Source organism: Rattus rattus, chromosome 4, assembly GCF_011064425.1.
Source record: "Rattus rattus isolate New Zealand chromosome 4, Rrattus_CSIRO_v1, whole genome shotgun sequence".
Classification (NCBI taxonomy): domain Eukaryota; kingdom Metazoa; phylum Chordata; class Mammalia; order Rodentia; family Muridae; genus Rattus; species Rattus rattus.
Window position 1 is genome coordinate 51,780,286 of NC_046157.1, and position 13,222 is coordinate 51,793,507.

At 48.8% G+C, this 13,222-nt stretch overlaps 1 protein-coding gene across 1 annotated transcript in view; it reads left to right on the forward strand.

Moving 5' to 3' along the window:
* Window positions 1-7,066: 7,066 nt before the first annotated feature.
* The window catches only part of Runx1 (RUNX family transcription factor 1), a 229,288-nt gene continuing 223,132 nt past the window's right edge, over window positions 7,067-13,222 (forward strand). The window contains exon 1 of the mRNA XM_032900402.1: window positions 7,067-7,224. Coding sequence (XP_032756293.1) covers window positions 7,167-7,224 — 58 coding nt within the window. The 5' untranslated portion in view covers window positions 7,067-7,166. The remainder of the gene's footprint in view (window positions 7,225-13,222) is intronic.

A 13,222-nucleotide genomic window follows, 5' to 3' on the forward strand; every position in this document is an offset into this window, starting at 1 on the left:
GTCAGAACAAGGGGGTAAATGTGTGACTACAGGGAGGCACAGAGTCTCCGGGCCACTCTGTTGGATGTGGTACTTAGATGTGCTTCAAAGTAATACCTCAGTTTCCTTCTCTGCTGTTACTAACCAAGAACCCGAGGGAGAGAAATCTGAAACAGAACCATGGACCAGATCTTCCTGCCTGCTCTTTCCAGAAATACAGCCAGTTTCTAAATGGTCCACAGGAAGAGAAAGGAACCCAAAAAGAAGGAAACTGAAATACACACCACATCATTTTAACTGACAATGTTTTGTTTCTCAATGGAGTTCATGTATTTTTGAAATTTTAAGGTTCTGAAAGAATTTTAGCCTGCACATGTAGGACTAGGTTATATCATACCAAAGCAAGGGGCTCAAAAACGGATAACGCAGGCCTAGAGCTGCACTTCTGTAATTCAGCAAGTAGGCAGAGGTAGGTAGGATGTGGGTCAAAGTCAGCCTTGCCTTAGATATGTAGTGAGACTCTGTCAAGACAAATTGGAGTCGGGGCAATGGTTCAGCGGGTAAAAGGCTTTCTGTGCAAACATCAGGATCTGAGCTCGAATCTCCAGAACTCATATAAAGCCAGGTATAGCAGAGTAAATATATATTCCCAGTGCTCATATAAAAATAATATAAAACCCAACATCAAACAACAAAGGAAGTCTGATTCAAACAATGTGGAAAGCAAACACATACACACACATGCACACACACACACATACACAACCACACACACACACACACAGACACACACACACAGACACACACACACACACACACACACACACACACACACACCCACACACACACAAACACACACACACACACACACAACCACACACACAACACACACACATACACATACCACACACACACACAAACAACCATACACACAACACACACAAAAGACACACACACACACAAACCACATACTCACACATACACACAACTATACACACACTCATATACACACAACCACACACACAACCACACACACAACCACACACAATCACACAACCATACACACACATATACAACCACACACACAATTACACAATCACACACATATACACAATACCACACAAACACACACATGCAACCATACACAACCACACACAAAAGACCACACACATACAACCACACACACAACACACACATATACACAATACTACACAGCCACACACAAACAACCATACATACAACACACACAAAAGACCACACACACAAAACCACACACACACAAAACCACATACTCACACATACACACAACTATACACACACACATATACACACAACCACACACACAATCAATCAACTACATACACACAACCACGCACATATACACACACTACCAACACAACCACACACACACGTATACAAAGTGATCAACACTTGAAATTTCTCTAGCATCAACTACAAAGGCTGTTTTCAGCTCCAACCTCTCTGTTCCTGGCACCATGCCTGTATGATACTTGGCTCGTGTCCATATTAAAATTCACGTGTTGGCTGTTTCCATATTGAAATGCCCAACCACAATTCTCTCTCTTAGTTCATTCAAAACCATTTTGCATAGTCCGAACAGTTACTGATCCCCATGGCACCCCAGTGATAAAGGTGGCTTTATGCTTTGCCCTGTGGGAGGCTGTGCATTTGACTGACAGAGAAGCAGGAAAAGAGGCAACACTCACAATAAAAGTCCAAAGTCCTCAGGACCAAGTGCTCGCTGAACACCAGCTCAGACATGGAGCCTTCTGACCCAGTGAACTCTGGCTTCTCTCACAGAAACTTGCATTTCCCTTAGCGATCTTTGCATGACACAATCAGCCCCAACATTGGGCTGGGAAGAGGAGTACTAACTACCAGACTGTCTCCATTGTTTGACCAAACAGTGAACACGGTACATTTCTACCAAAGTGGGTTCGGGTTGCCCAGTTTTGCCCTCCTGGTAGCAAGTGGCAGCAAGAACAGAAAGGCAAACGGTCTGTACGGAGAGCTACCCCAAACAAGTTCTGTGGCCTGAGGCAGGTCTGAAGTGATTCAGATGCTCCAGTAGTCAGTGACCAGCCTCCTGGGTACCCGTGGAAATAGAGCATCTGGCACAAGAAGGATGAGGAAGCTGTGGAGATACGGACAAAGGAGGTGAGCCCTTCCTCTGAAGGTCAGAGGATGGCCTCAGGGTGGTCGTGACTACAGAACATGGGAAGGACCTAGGGGTTGGGCCGGCCTGGAGGGGGGAACGCCAAGGCCACCTGCAGGCACCTGCTGTTAGGACTCATGGTGACTGTCCGGTACAGCACACAGCATTCCACACACATCCAGAGCTACAAACTCGGTGAAACCGAGAGTCCTGGCTGCTGTGCGGAAACTCTCAGGACTTAGAGCTTCTGCCAGGGCGGCAGGATGGAAGGCTGGCTGCCTCAGTCGCTGTGGGTGGGGGGGATGTCACAGGGCCAGACGGTGGCCTTCCTCCTTCCTTTTCTTTCCAAATGCTGGAATAGCTGAGTGAGGCTACTCCCTCGCTCTCAGGAGTCTCCCCCAGCTTCAGTGTGCACAGGAGTCGGGGGCCTGGACTGTGACTGATTCCGACCCAGGAGACTGAGGACGGAGCCAAGACTTTGATTCCTGGCGAGTTCCCAGACCGGTCATAGCTGCTACTCTGGGGTCTCTGTGGATTACAGCAAAATGACTCAAACTCTTCACTATAAACATGTCACTAGATGGCTGTCAGGTCTTTAGACAGTGTTCTTTTAAGGACTTGGTTTCAGTGCCTCGCTCCTTTCTCTGCTCCCTGCTCCCTGCTCCCTGCTCCCTCCTCCCTCCTCCCTCCCTCCGTCCCTCCCTCTGTCCCTCCCTCCCTCCCTTCCTTCCTTCCTTCCTTCCTTCCTTCCTTCCTTCCTTCCTTCCATCTTTTCTTTCTATTTCCTGTTTTCCCAGAGTACACATATTATCATCTAGGAAGATCTTGGAAATGAATATTAAAAACCCTCTTGGCTAACAAATTGTCTTCTAGGGACTAAAATTTACACTTTTGATTTTTACCCAAATGAGGAAAACTCCAGGACTGTACACACACACACACACACACACACACACACACACAAACCCCACAACACATACACACAGATACATATGTATGCACACACGTACACATGTACACGCCACATCCCCCACCTCCCCCATGCATGCACAAACCCCCATACCACAAACACATGCACAAACACAAACATACATACCGAATGCACACACACACACACACACACACACACACACACACACACACACACACACACCATGCGCTGTAAATGTCCAGATAGGAAAGCTGTTAACAAACAGGAAGAAGCCTCGGGTTCTCCAGTCAGTTTAGCTGTCAGAGCTACCTAGAGCAAGTTCTGTTCAGTCCACAGAGCTTTGATGTCTGTGCGTCAGTTATAAATCCCCGAGCTCGCTGCTGGTGTAACACATTTAACAGCTCCTGCCTCTGTTGCAGAGCAAAGATATAACAACAAAGAGAAAAATCTGTGCGGGGTCTGGAGAGAGCTCAGTGAGCAAAGTGTGGACCTCACAGGGCGCAAGTTTGATCCCTAGAATCCACCTTGAAGGGTCTACACTTAGAATCTTAGCACTGAGAAGGCAGGAACAGGGGGTATCTCTCAGGCTCACTGGCCAGTCTAGCCTAATGAGTGAGCCCCAGGCCCGAGCCCCAGGCCACTGAAGGCCCCTGTCTTTAAAAGGGAAAACGAAATGGCTAACACTTGAGAAAGACCTTTGGCTTCCTCATGCTGGGCACTCCTGTGAGCACAGACACTCATGTACACACACACACACACACACACACACACACACACACACACACATGCACAACCCACACTCTATAGAAATGACTTGGCGTCTTAACAGTGTTATCATCTGAGGACTTTTGATTCAGTCTAGTTTGAGGACATCCATCCGTACCCATGCTTTCTGTCCAGAGGATCTGCGCATCTACATGTAGACTTCAGAGAAAGCACAAAGTTACCCTACGATGAAAACCCTAACCGGAGAGAGAGAGTGTTTTAATTGGATGGGGTTGCGCGCAGAGCTCTCCACATTAATTACTGGGTTATGCAACTCTATAGCTTTCAACCTTCCCTGGTATTTTTATAGGGGCCATTAACAAAGACACCTGAGCGTTTCCCCACCCCGCCCTGGAGAGTGGCATCTCGGTAACTTTGCCAACCGGAGTATGAAGATTTCTGCGGCGTTCTTTGGCAGAGCCACAGTCCCCTGCAGCAGCCCCAGTATGGTTCCCAGGCCAGCAGCCTGGGGTCTGAGTCAGCAGCAGGAACGAGGCTGGCGGGGTGGGTCCGCCCAAGAACTTAAAGAATCTTCAACAGTTCTGCCTAAGATGGGATTAAGTATTTCTTTAGGCAGTTCGGCGGTGACAGACGCGTCTATTTTGTCTTTGAGCTCTCAAGGAAGTGTAAAAAAGCAGTTTGCTGGCAGCCACCTGAGTCTCTCCTAGCTGTCATGGTCTTAGAGAGAAGCTTTAACGGCTGCCGTCTTGGTGAGCCATGAAGTCTTGCTTGGGCTTCCGTGTGACTGTCATCACGGGGCTGGCCAAGGACTCACGCCTTTGTATTCTGCCCCCTGCTGCCTCGCTGTAGCCAGGGCCCAGAGATGACAGCCTATGGTGAGACCTGCAGACCAGAAGTGGACCAGAAGCCTATCCTGAAAGCTCTTACCTACCCATCCGCCTTGCCCTATGAAGACCCCCAAAGGCAGAGACACTCTGGGCATCTAAACCATCCTCGTGGGCACGCCTAAGGCTAAAAGCATCTGGGGGTTTCTGAAGTGAAATGACTACAGGATTAATGTGCATGAACACTTGAGTGTCTCGCTCTTGGGAAGTGAGTCACCTTCAAGAAGCTGCAGCTGTGGGCTTGGATCCTGGGAGCTTCCCCATGGCTTAGAAGTCGCGGAACAGAGCACGACCTGACTGGAGATTCTACTTGGGGGGCGGGGGAGGGGGACGACGACAGTGCCGGGCTGGAATTTGTTTAGACGCAGCAACGCAGAGACAGAATGAGGATCATATTAACAAGGGATTTGAATAATGGGGATTATATTAACAAGGGATTTGAATCGAGAAGGGCACGTGAAAGCGCACGTCATGTTTAGATATTAATAAGGTTCATAAAAGACGTACAGGCCACTGTTTTCTCGAGTGTGAGCCAAGTGTGGGCATTTGCTGCTAACTGCTCAGAGAGCCTGAGAGAAAGAATCCCTGGGTTTCTAATTCTCGCCCTGATCAAAGCAGGATCAGGTACAATGGGAGTCTGGTCCTTTAGAGAGACCTGTGTCATTAATACCCCAGAGCCCCTGCGTGTGCAAAATTAGCTCCATCAACACCAAATGAGAGTTTCCTCAGGGGTTCAGACTTAGAGATGCACCTTGCATGCCTGGGGCTTGGGCTCCAGGGCTGGCACTTGGACCTACGCTACTCAAGGTACAGCTTCTCATCCGGACGAACCTTGAAATTGAGGGGATTTGGACAGAGGGAAAGGAAGAGCCAAGCAAGAAGAGAGAGGCAGGCCTCACCTGGGGATTACAGAGAGAGGAAGACCTCACTTGTCAGCAAGGAAAACAGAGAAACTGGGGAGGTAAATGGGTAGAGGTGAACAGAATAGCTCACACCCGTGGACTCATCTTCTCTTTATTGCCCACCCCCAGAAAATGTGACTGCCGGAGGCAGAAGGGCTGCATAATATTCCCCTCAGGTGACTGGGAGGAGGTAGGTTTGTTGGGTTGCTGCTCATGGAGTCAAAGAGCAATTTTCCCTAGAAGTGTGAGCTGGACCATTTCTTTGAGGCAAGCAGAGAAAGGCTATCGGCAGCCCTTATAGGTACAAGCAATAAATAAGCAGCCAGCTACACACAGGCTGTGGCGCTGCCCTGTGAGGAAATTCTCCTTCTCTGCTTTCCTCAAAACTTCCTAATACGAGTGTGGGAGTTGGTGCCAGTGTGGAGAGCTCACCCCGGTTTCCTCTGCTTACCAAAAGTCTGTCCACCAAGGGGGAAGAAAGCCACCAAGTACGTCGATTGGGTTTCGATTAGAAGGGTCTGTTCATCCCACAGTTAAAAAACATCTTAGATTTCCCCAAGCTTTGGAATGTCAGTAACTTGCTAGCCTGGCCCTCTCAGGGTCAGCCACTCACAGAAATGGGCTCTTCATCGACTTTCCTCCTCCTCAGTCCTACTTGCTTTTACCAAGAACCCAGCTCTACCGAGCTGGTGCCCAGCGTTTAAGCCACGAGAGCCGCATCCGGGCTCGGCAGCGAGTTGGTGCCAACGTAGAATTGCTGTTGGATAAACAGCAAGGCAATCTTTATCTAAATCATCAGTTGTTCCTCAAACCACAAATAACAACAGGATCTGAACACCACTAAATCTGCAAAGAACAGAGAGACATCAAGGAAAGACTGAGGCAGGGGATTTCTGTTTGTTGTTTGTTTGTTGTGCTTTTTTTTTTTTCCTTCACAGCCCCTCTCTTCTAAGCCCTGCTCAACTGTTTTCTTACACAGCCTGGGGGAGGGCAGGTGGAGGGCAGGAAGGGCATAGCTCAGAAAGTTTAAAAAAAAAAAAAAAAAAGAAATTGACATCACTTAAGTCACGTGGTTGGCAAGAGCCAATGGTGGTGGGTTGTGGAAAGGGGAACAGTTAAATTTGTAATTTGGGTTGTGTGAAAACTTCTTTGGACCTCATAAACAACCACAGAACCACAAGTTGGGTACCCTGGCAGTGTCAGAAGTGTAAGCCCAGCACAGTGGTCAGCAGGCAGGACGAATCACACTGAATGCAAACCACAGACTTTTGCAGAGCGGTGAGCAGCTCAGCCCACAGCATAGGCGGTGCTTCTTTTTTTCTTCCTTTTTTTTTTTTAATCTTTAACAATTTGAATATTTGTTTCTGCGACAATACTTCCCCCCCAGCCCCCACCCCACAGGGCCCATGGAGTAGCAGAGGTGTTAAGGTTGCGTGTAGAAAGAGACTCGGGGAGCCATGGTGGGCGATGAGGTCAGAGTAAGTGACCTTTCTTGGTTTTTGCTCTGAAGGTAAAAGAAATCATCGAATCCCCCGCCTTCGGGAGAGGTGCCTTTTCGAAAGGAAACGATGGCTTCAGACAGCATTTTTGAGTCATTTCCTTCATATCCACAGTGCTTCGTGAGAGGTGAGTACGCTGGTCTTTTTATTTCTGATTTCGCTCAGCCTTGCACGGACTAAGATGGCAGCCTGTGGACCCTCCGGTGCCTGCCTGGGGTCCCTGCCGGCTCGTGGGAGTAGGCATTCAAGCAGAGGGCAGTGATTCTTGAGACCGTGAGGTTATTGTTTGTCAGACGCCGTGCTGCAGGGACTTTTAGTCAATGCTTCGTTAGGCTGTTGAAATACTTGGTTGCTGGGTGAAAGTTGTATCCAGTGCTTTGGGCCGATCTCGTTTCAAGTCCCAGAGATTAGAGGACTGGCTCGGAGGACACTCTTTGGGTTTTAGCTGGCTGTGCCTTGCCCTGAATGACTTGAAGGCAGCAAGCTGTCTGGCCCGGGTGCTGAGTTCAGCTTGCCCCGGGGTTTAGCGGGCTCAGTGCTGAGCTGACCGGAAGAGCCGGTGCCAGCAGTGTGGGCTTGGGGAGGCAGCTCACAGGTATACCTTGGATCAGCATGGAGATTTCAGGGCCAAAGTGGCCACTCGACAGAGGACAGGATCTGGGCAGACTTGTTCTGGGAAAAATCATCAGAAGAGGCTGTGTTGTGCTGTGGTTTTTCTTTCAGCCTCAATTGAAAGAGGCAGCCAGGCATTGCTCAAGACAGAAAGCCAGCAAGTTGTGGTACACGGCCTCTCTCAGAAAGAACTACGAAGCCATTTCCTAAGTCCACACATTCTCACAGCAGAAATTACTAGATTACAGACTCCTGGGTAGGCACCACGGAGGTCCCTCAACCTCCCTGCCATTTTTACAGCAGTTCTTAGGAAACTTACAAAGCTGGAGTCCAGCCACAGAGTCTGTGTGTGCTTGCTGGGTCTTTGACGATACATGGGGACTGAGTATAAGTAAATAAAAACAGTGGCATAAAAATATCACAAAGACATGGCCGTGTGTCCCGACGTGCAGTACAATACTCTGGCAGAGCCGAGTGGGATGGGGGGAATCATTCGTTTTCTGGATATAAATTATTGTGCACACCCAACCAGTATCTGTGAGTCATTATTATTCATACAGCCGAGTGGGGGGGGGGCTGGCCCGCTACTTTGTCACACAAAGGCTATTGAGGTTGTGGTGGAGGTCTATGCTGAAACATAAAAACTGGAGGAAGGGGCAGGGTGTGTGTGTGTGTGTGTATGTGTGTGTGTGGTGTGAATGTGTGTGTGTATCGTATATATATATGTATGTATGTGTGGTATGTATGTGTGGGGGTATGGTGTGTGTGTGTGTCTCTCTCTCTCCATATATATATATATATATATATGTAGTATATGTGTGTGTGCGGTATGGTATATGTGTATGTGTGCATGTATGCGTGCATGTGTGTGTGCATTGTGTGTACTGTGTGTATGTGTGTGTGGGGGGGATGTGGGTCTATTTGCATGTGGTATATTGTATGTGGTGTGGTACATATGTGTGTGTGCTGTGTGTATGTGTGGGTGACTGTGTGTGTACTGTGTCTATGTGTGTGTGTGGTGTGGTATGTGCATGTGTGGTGCTGTGTATAGGTGTGTGTGCATGTGTGTATGCTGTGTGTATGTGTGTGTGGTGTGGTGTGTGACTATGTGCATGTGTTATATTATGTGTGATGTGATATATATGTGTGTGTGCTGTGTGTGTGCATGTGTGTGTGCTGTGTATGTGTGTGTAGTGTGGTGTGTGTCTATGTGTATGTGGTATAAGTGTGTGTGTTAGGTGTGTGTGTATGTGTGTGGTGTATGTTTATGTTCATGTTAGGTGTGTATGTGTGTGTTAGGTGTGTGTGTATGATATATTGTGTTTGTGTGCATGTGTGTGTGCTGTGTGTATGTGTGTGTGGTGTGTGTCTATGTGTATGTGGTATAAGTGTGTGTGTGTTAGGTGTGTATGTATGTGTGTGGTGTGTGTTTATGTGCATGTTAGGTGTGTATGCGTGTGTGTTAGGTGTGTGGTGTATGATAGGTGTGTGTGTGTGTGTGCATGTGTGTGTGTGTGTGTGTGTGTGTGGTGTGGTGTGTGTCTGGGTGCATATGGTATATTATGTGTGATGTGATATGTATGTATGTGTGTGTGTGTGTGTGTGTGTGTGTGTGTGTGCATGTGTGTGTGCTGTGTATGTGTGTGTGGTGTGGAGTGTGTCTAGGTGCATGTGGTATATTATGTGTGATGTGATATATATGTGTGTGTGTCCTGTGTGTGTGTGTGTGCATGTGTGTGTGCTGTGTATGTGTGTGTGTGGTGTGGTGTGTGTCTATGTGTATGGGGTATAAGTGCGTGTGTGTGTTAGGTGTGTGTGTATGTGTGTGGTGTGTGTGTATGTGGTGTGTGTAGGTGTGTGTGTGTGTGTGTTAGGTGTGTGTGTATGTATGGTGTGTGTGTGTGTGTGTGTGTGTGTGTGTGTGTGTGTGTGTGGCGGCACATGTACTTTTGGGTTTGGGGAGTGGCATCAGGATTTAAGGAGGAGAAGAAAGCAAGTCATTAACCAGTTCCAAGCTTTAAATTAAAGGGCTTCCAAGTGCTCCCTTGCTGGCGGCAGAGAAAACTGAGTGAGGTTGAATCATGGGGACAGATAGGTTTGAGTCACGTGTCTCCCAGTGTCCTGCAGAGAGTTAGGCAGAGACAGCAGCCCTGGGGGCCTCTGGTGAGAAGCCATCAACTGTTCACAGGTTGTGTTTCCTCTGGGCAGCCGACAAGTTAAGGAAGTCACCTTTGTAGGAAAATGCCTGGCTTACTCTCCTCTCAAAGCATGCTCCGAACGGTTACTGTTTCCTATTAGATGAACTCGGGAAGACAGGAGCAGGGAACTTTGAACATTCCAGCGGACCGTAGGTTGACTGCAGCCTGCAGTGCTGCCCTCTGGCATGCCTGTGAGTCCGACAGAAGGACTTAGGGATGCGGTAACCAGGAACTCAAACGAGCCTGACGCCTGCACCTGCTTCCCCAGTGCGGGAGCAAGAGTCTGTTTACATTCAGCAGGCTACCTGGACAGATCCTGGTTCTCATCAAAACCCAGAAAGGGCTGGGGAGACGTGTAAATGCTTGCCATGCAAGCGTGAAGACCCAAGTTTGAATCCCTAGAAGCTTTATAAAAGCCAGGTGCAGTGGCATATTCCATCCGTAACCCCAGCATCCCTACAGGGGGGCTCACGGGCCAGCTAGTCTGGAGTGTGTATGCAACAGCAAACAGCAAAGAGACCCTGTCTCCAACAAGATGGGAGGTGAGGACCAGCTCGAAAGGCTATCCTCTGGCTCCCGCATGTACACTGTGACATGCATGTGTTCGCACACCCCCACGTGACTATGCACATGTGCACATAACACAGAATGCATACATCACATATATACACTGTTGCTTTTTTTCCCCTTTAAATCAACACAGTTCGTCTGAAAAGGCCTCACTTCCTCCTCCAAGCAAACTGGAACGGATGGAGGGAAAGGGGCTGTCAGAGGCCACAGCTGATAAATAAGTTAGCGCCTCATCATAGAACCTGAGGGAGCTCTTGACAACTCCTTTGTTAATATCATTCCTTCTGTCCTAGGGACCTGTCAACACAGGGGATTAAATGGCCCACATCAGCTACCCATGACACTCACTCTAGCCAGAACGGCAGCAATACTTGGCTTTTTTTTTCATTCCACTTGATCCCAACTCCAGACCCCCACCACCCTCACCCTGCTTCTGTCTCCTAGCCAGTCTCCTGGCCCCCCATGCCGCAGGCTGACTACTCCTAGGGCTCCTCACGGTGGCTGCTTCTGCCTGTAATTTATGGCCTGTGCTCCCTCCGGGAGGAGCAGCCACTGTGAGCGGGGTGGTTCCCAGCATCTTGTTTTCCTCCTGGCTTGGTACTTTATCAGTCCCCGGCAATCATCACAGGAGGAAACCTGTAACTCACTTTCAGCCTGATACCACTGTGGAAACGGGGAGAAAACAGAGATGGGGAACCAAGGAAGCCATTGTTCCCTTTCTCGTGAGAGTTGGGCCAGCATCTGAGACAGTGGCACGCAAAAAGAATGTGGTCTACCACAGAGAGCTCCTCTCCCCTCTATCGCCCCACACCAGGTTCCCACTTAGTCTGCCTAAGCAAGAAGATAAGACTCGGTCGAGACTCTCAGGAACTATCACACGCGGTTGGAGACGTGAAACTCTTGCAGAACCCCAACTTGGTCCCCTCAGAAGGTGCAATGAACTGCACAAAAGAGATGACTGGTGGAGAGGAGGTGCTGGGGGAGCTGCTACATCCCCCCCCTCCGTTTTTTCAAAATGCCTCGGGCAACCTCGCTCTTAGAAGTGGCTTAGTGGTCTAGGCAAAGCCTGAATGCTGAGATGCCTCTGAGTTCCTAGAACCACGGGTAGAAATCTCAGCAGTGTGGCTCTGTGCCTCGAGTCATCCGGCAGAGCTGTTCAACAGGAATCAAAGAACCGAGGCCAGCTGTGTGCGGTGTGTTCTCCCATAAACACACGGTCACCACTATTTAAAGGCGTGGAGACACTTCTTCTCACACCCCAGAAGACTTAGGGGACAGCCAGTCATAGATGGAACTGTGTGTGGCTTTGTCCATCCTGCAGAACCTGTTAGTGAGTGACCAGGCTACTGTAACAAAATATCACAGACTTGCTGACTTAAAAAGCAGAAATGTGTTTCCTCGTGGTCTGGAGGCCAGGCGTTTGAGGCCAAAATATCAGCAACTTTGTTTTTTGGTTTTGGGGTTTCGGGGTTTTTTTGTGGGGAGTGTCTCTCTCAGTCACTTACTTGTTGCCTCTTCTGGCTCTCTCTCTCTCTCTCTCTCTCTCTCTCTCTCTCTCAATGTTTCAATATTTAGCCCAGCCTGATCTAGCACTCACTGTGTAGCCCAGGATAACCTTGGATCCTAACATTCTTCCTGCCCAGCCTCTTAAAAGTCAGAGTCTTATGATTGCTGGCGAGATCTACCAAACCCAGTTCCTCACCTCCTCTTATAAGGACATCAGACAGAGCATAGCACACTCCCGTACCTCCTTCTATCTGATTGCTTCTAGAATGTTCTATACCCAGCGCAGACACATTCTGAGGAACTTTCGGTTAAAACCCAAACGTATGAACTTGTGTCAGGGAATGATGTAGCCCCTGGCATGGCAGCGTCTTGGCAAATCTGCCTCCTTTGGTCCATAAGGAGGCCAGCATAAAGCAAGTGGCCAGATGGAGCCCTGGTCATTGGAGAATCAGACCCTGCCACCCCTGTGAGATGAATTTTCATGTCTGAGGCTGCTCATGCATGATGAAACTAATTTTTAAAAAGGTTTTAAAAACGATCTAAGCGTGTCCTCGTAGCCTTCACCTCACACTCTTTCTGTATACTGACGGCAGTAACCTAACGGAAGTCCAAGAAGGTCAAGCTTCAGAAGAGCCCGGAAATCCACCACCTCTGTCCTGGTCCCTCCGGCAGGATTGCCCTGTGTCTCAGGCTAATCCCCAAGGACACCTTGCCAACCCTGGCCGCGTGGCTGAGGGGGTAGGAGAACCCTACAAGCACTTCACATATTAAATACAGGACAGGAAGTGGTTGGTTGGAACTGGAAGGGTGACTTTCTGTGTGACGCACTTGTCACAAATATAAGGAGCTGAGTTTGAATCCCCAGAACCTATATAAAAAGCCAGATACTCATGTATGTAATCTCTGTGTTCCTGCTGTGTAGGAGGTGAGACAGGAGGACAAGTACTCTTGCCAAGTCCTCCACAGGAATGCCATTGGCACACCCATGTACACACACACACACACACACACACACACACACACACGGTGTGCACAGACACACTGTCATATACACAGGCGTCACAAAGATGACAGTGAATTAAATGAGGGAAGAGGCAAGGATCATCAGAGATGGCAGCGAAACCTGGAATTAAACAACCGAAGGCCTTCCAGAGCAGTTAGAAGCAACAAGATCCCTCCATGTTCTGGAGACAGACCTAAGATGAGCTCAAGAAGGACGTGGCCCTTTGCTGGGAGGCA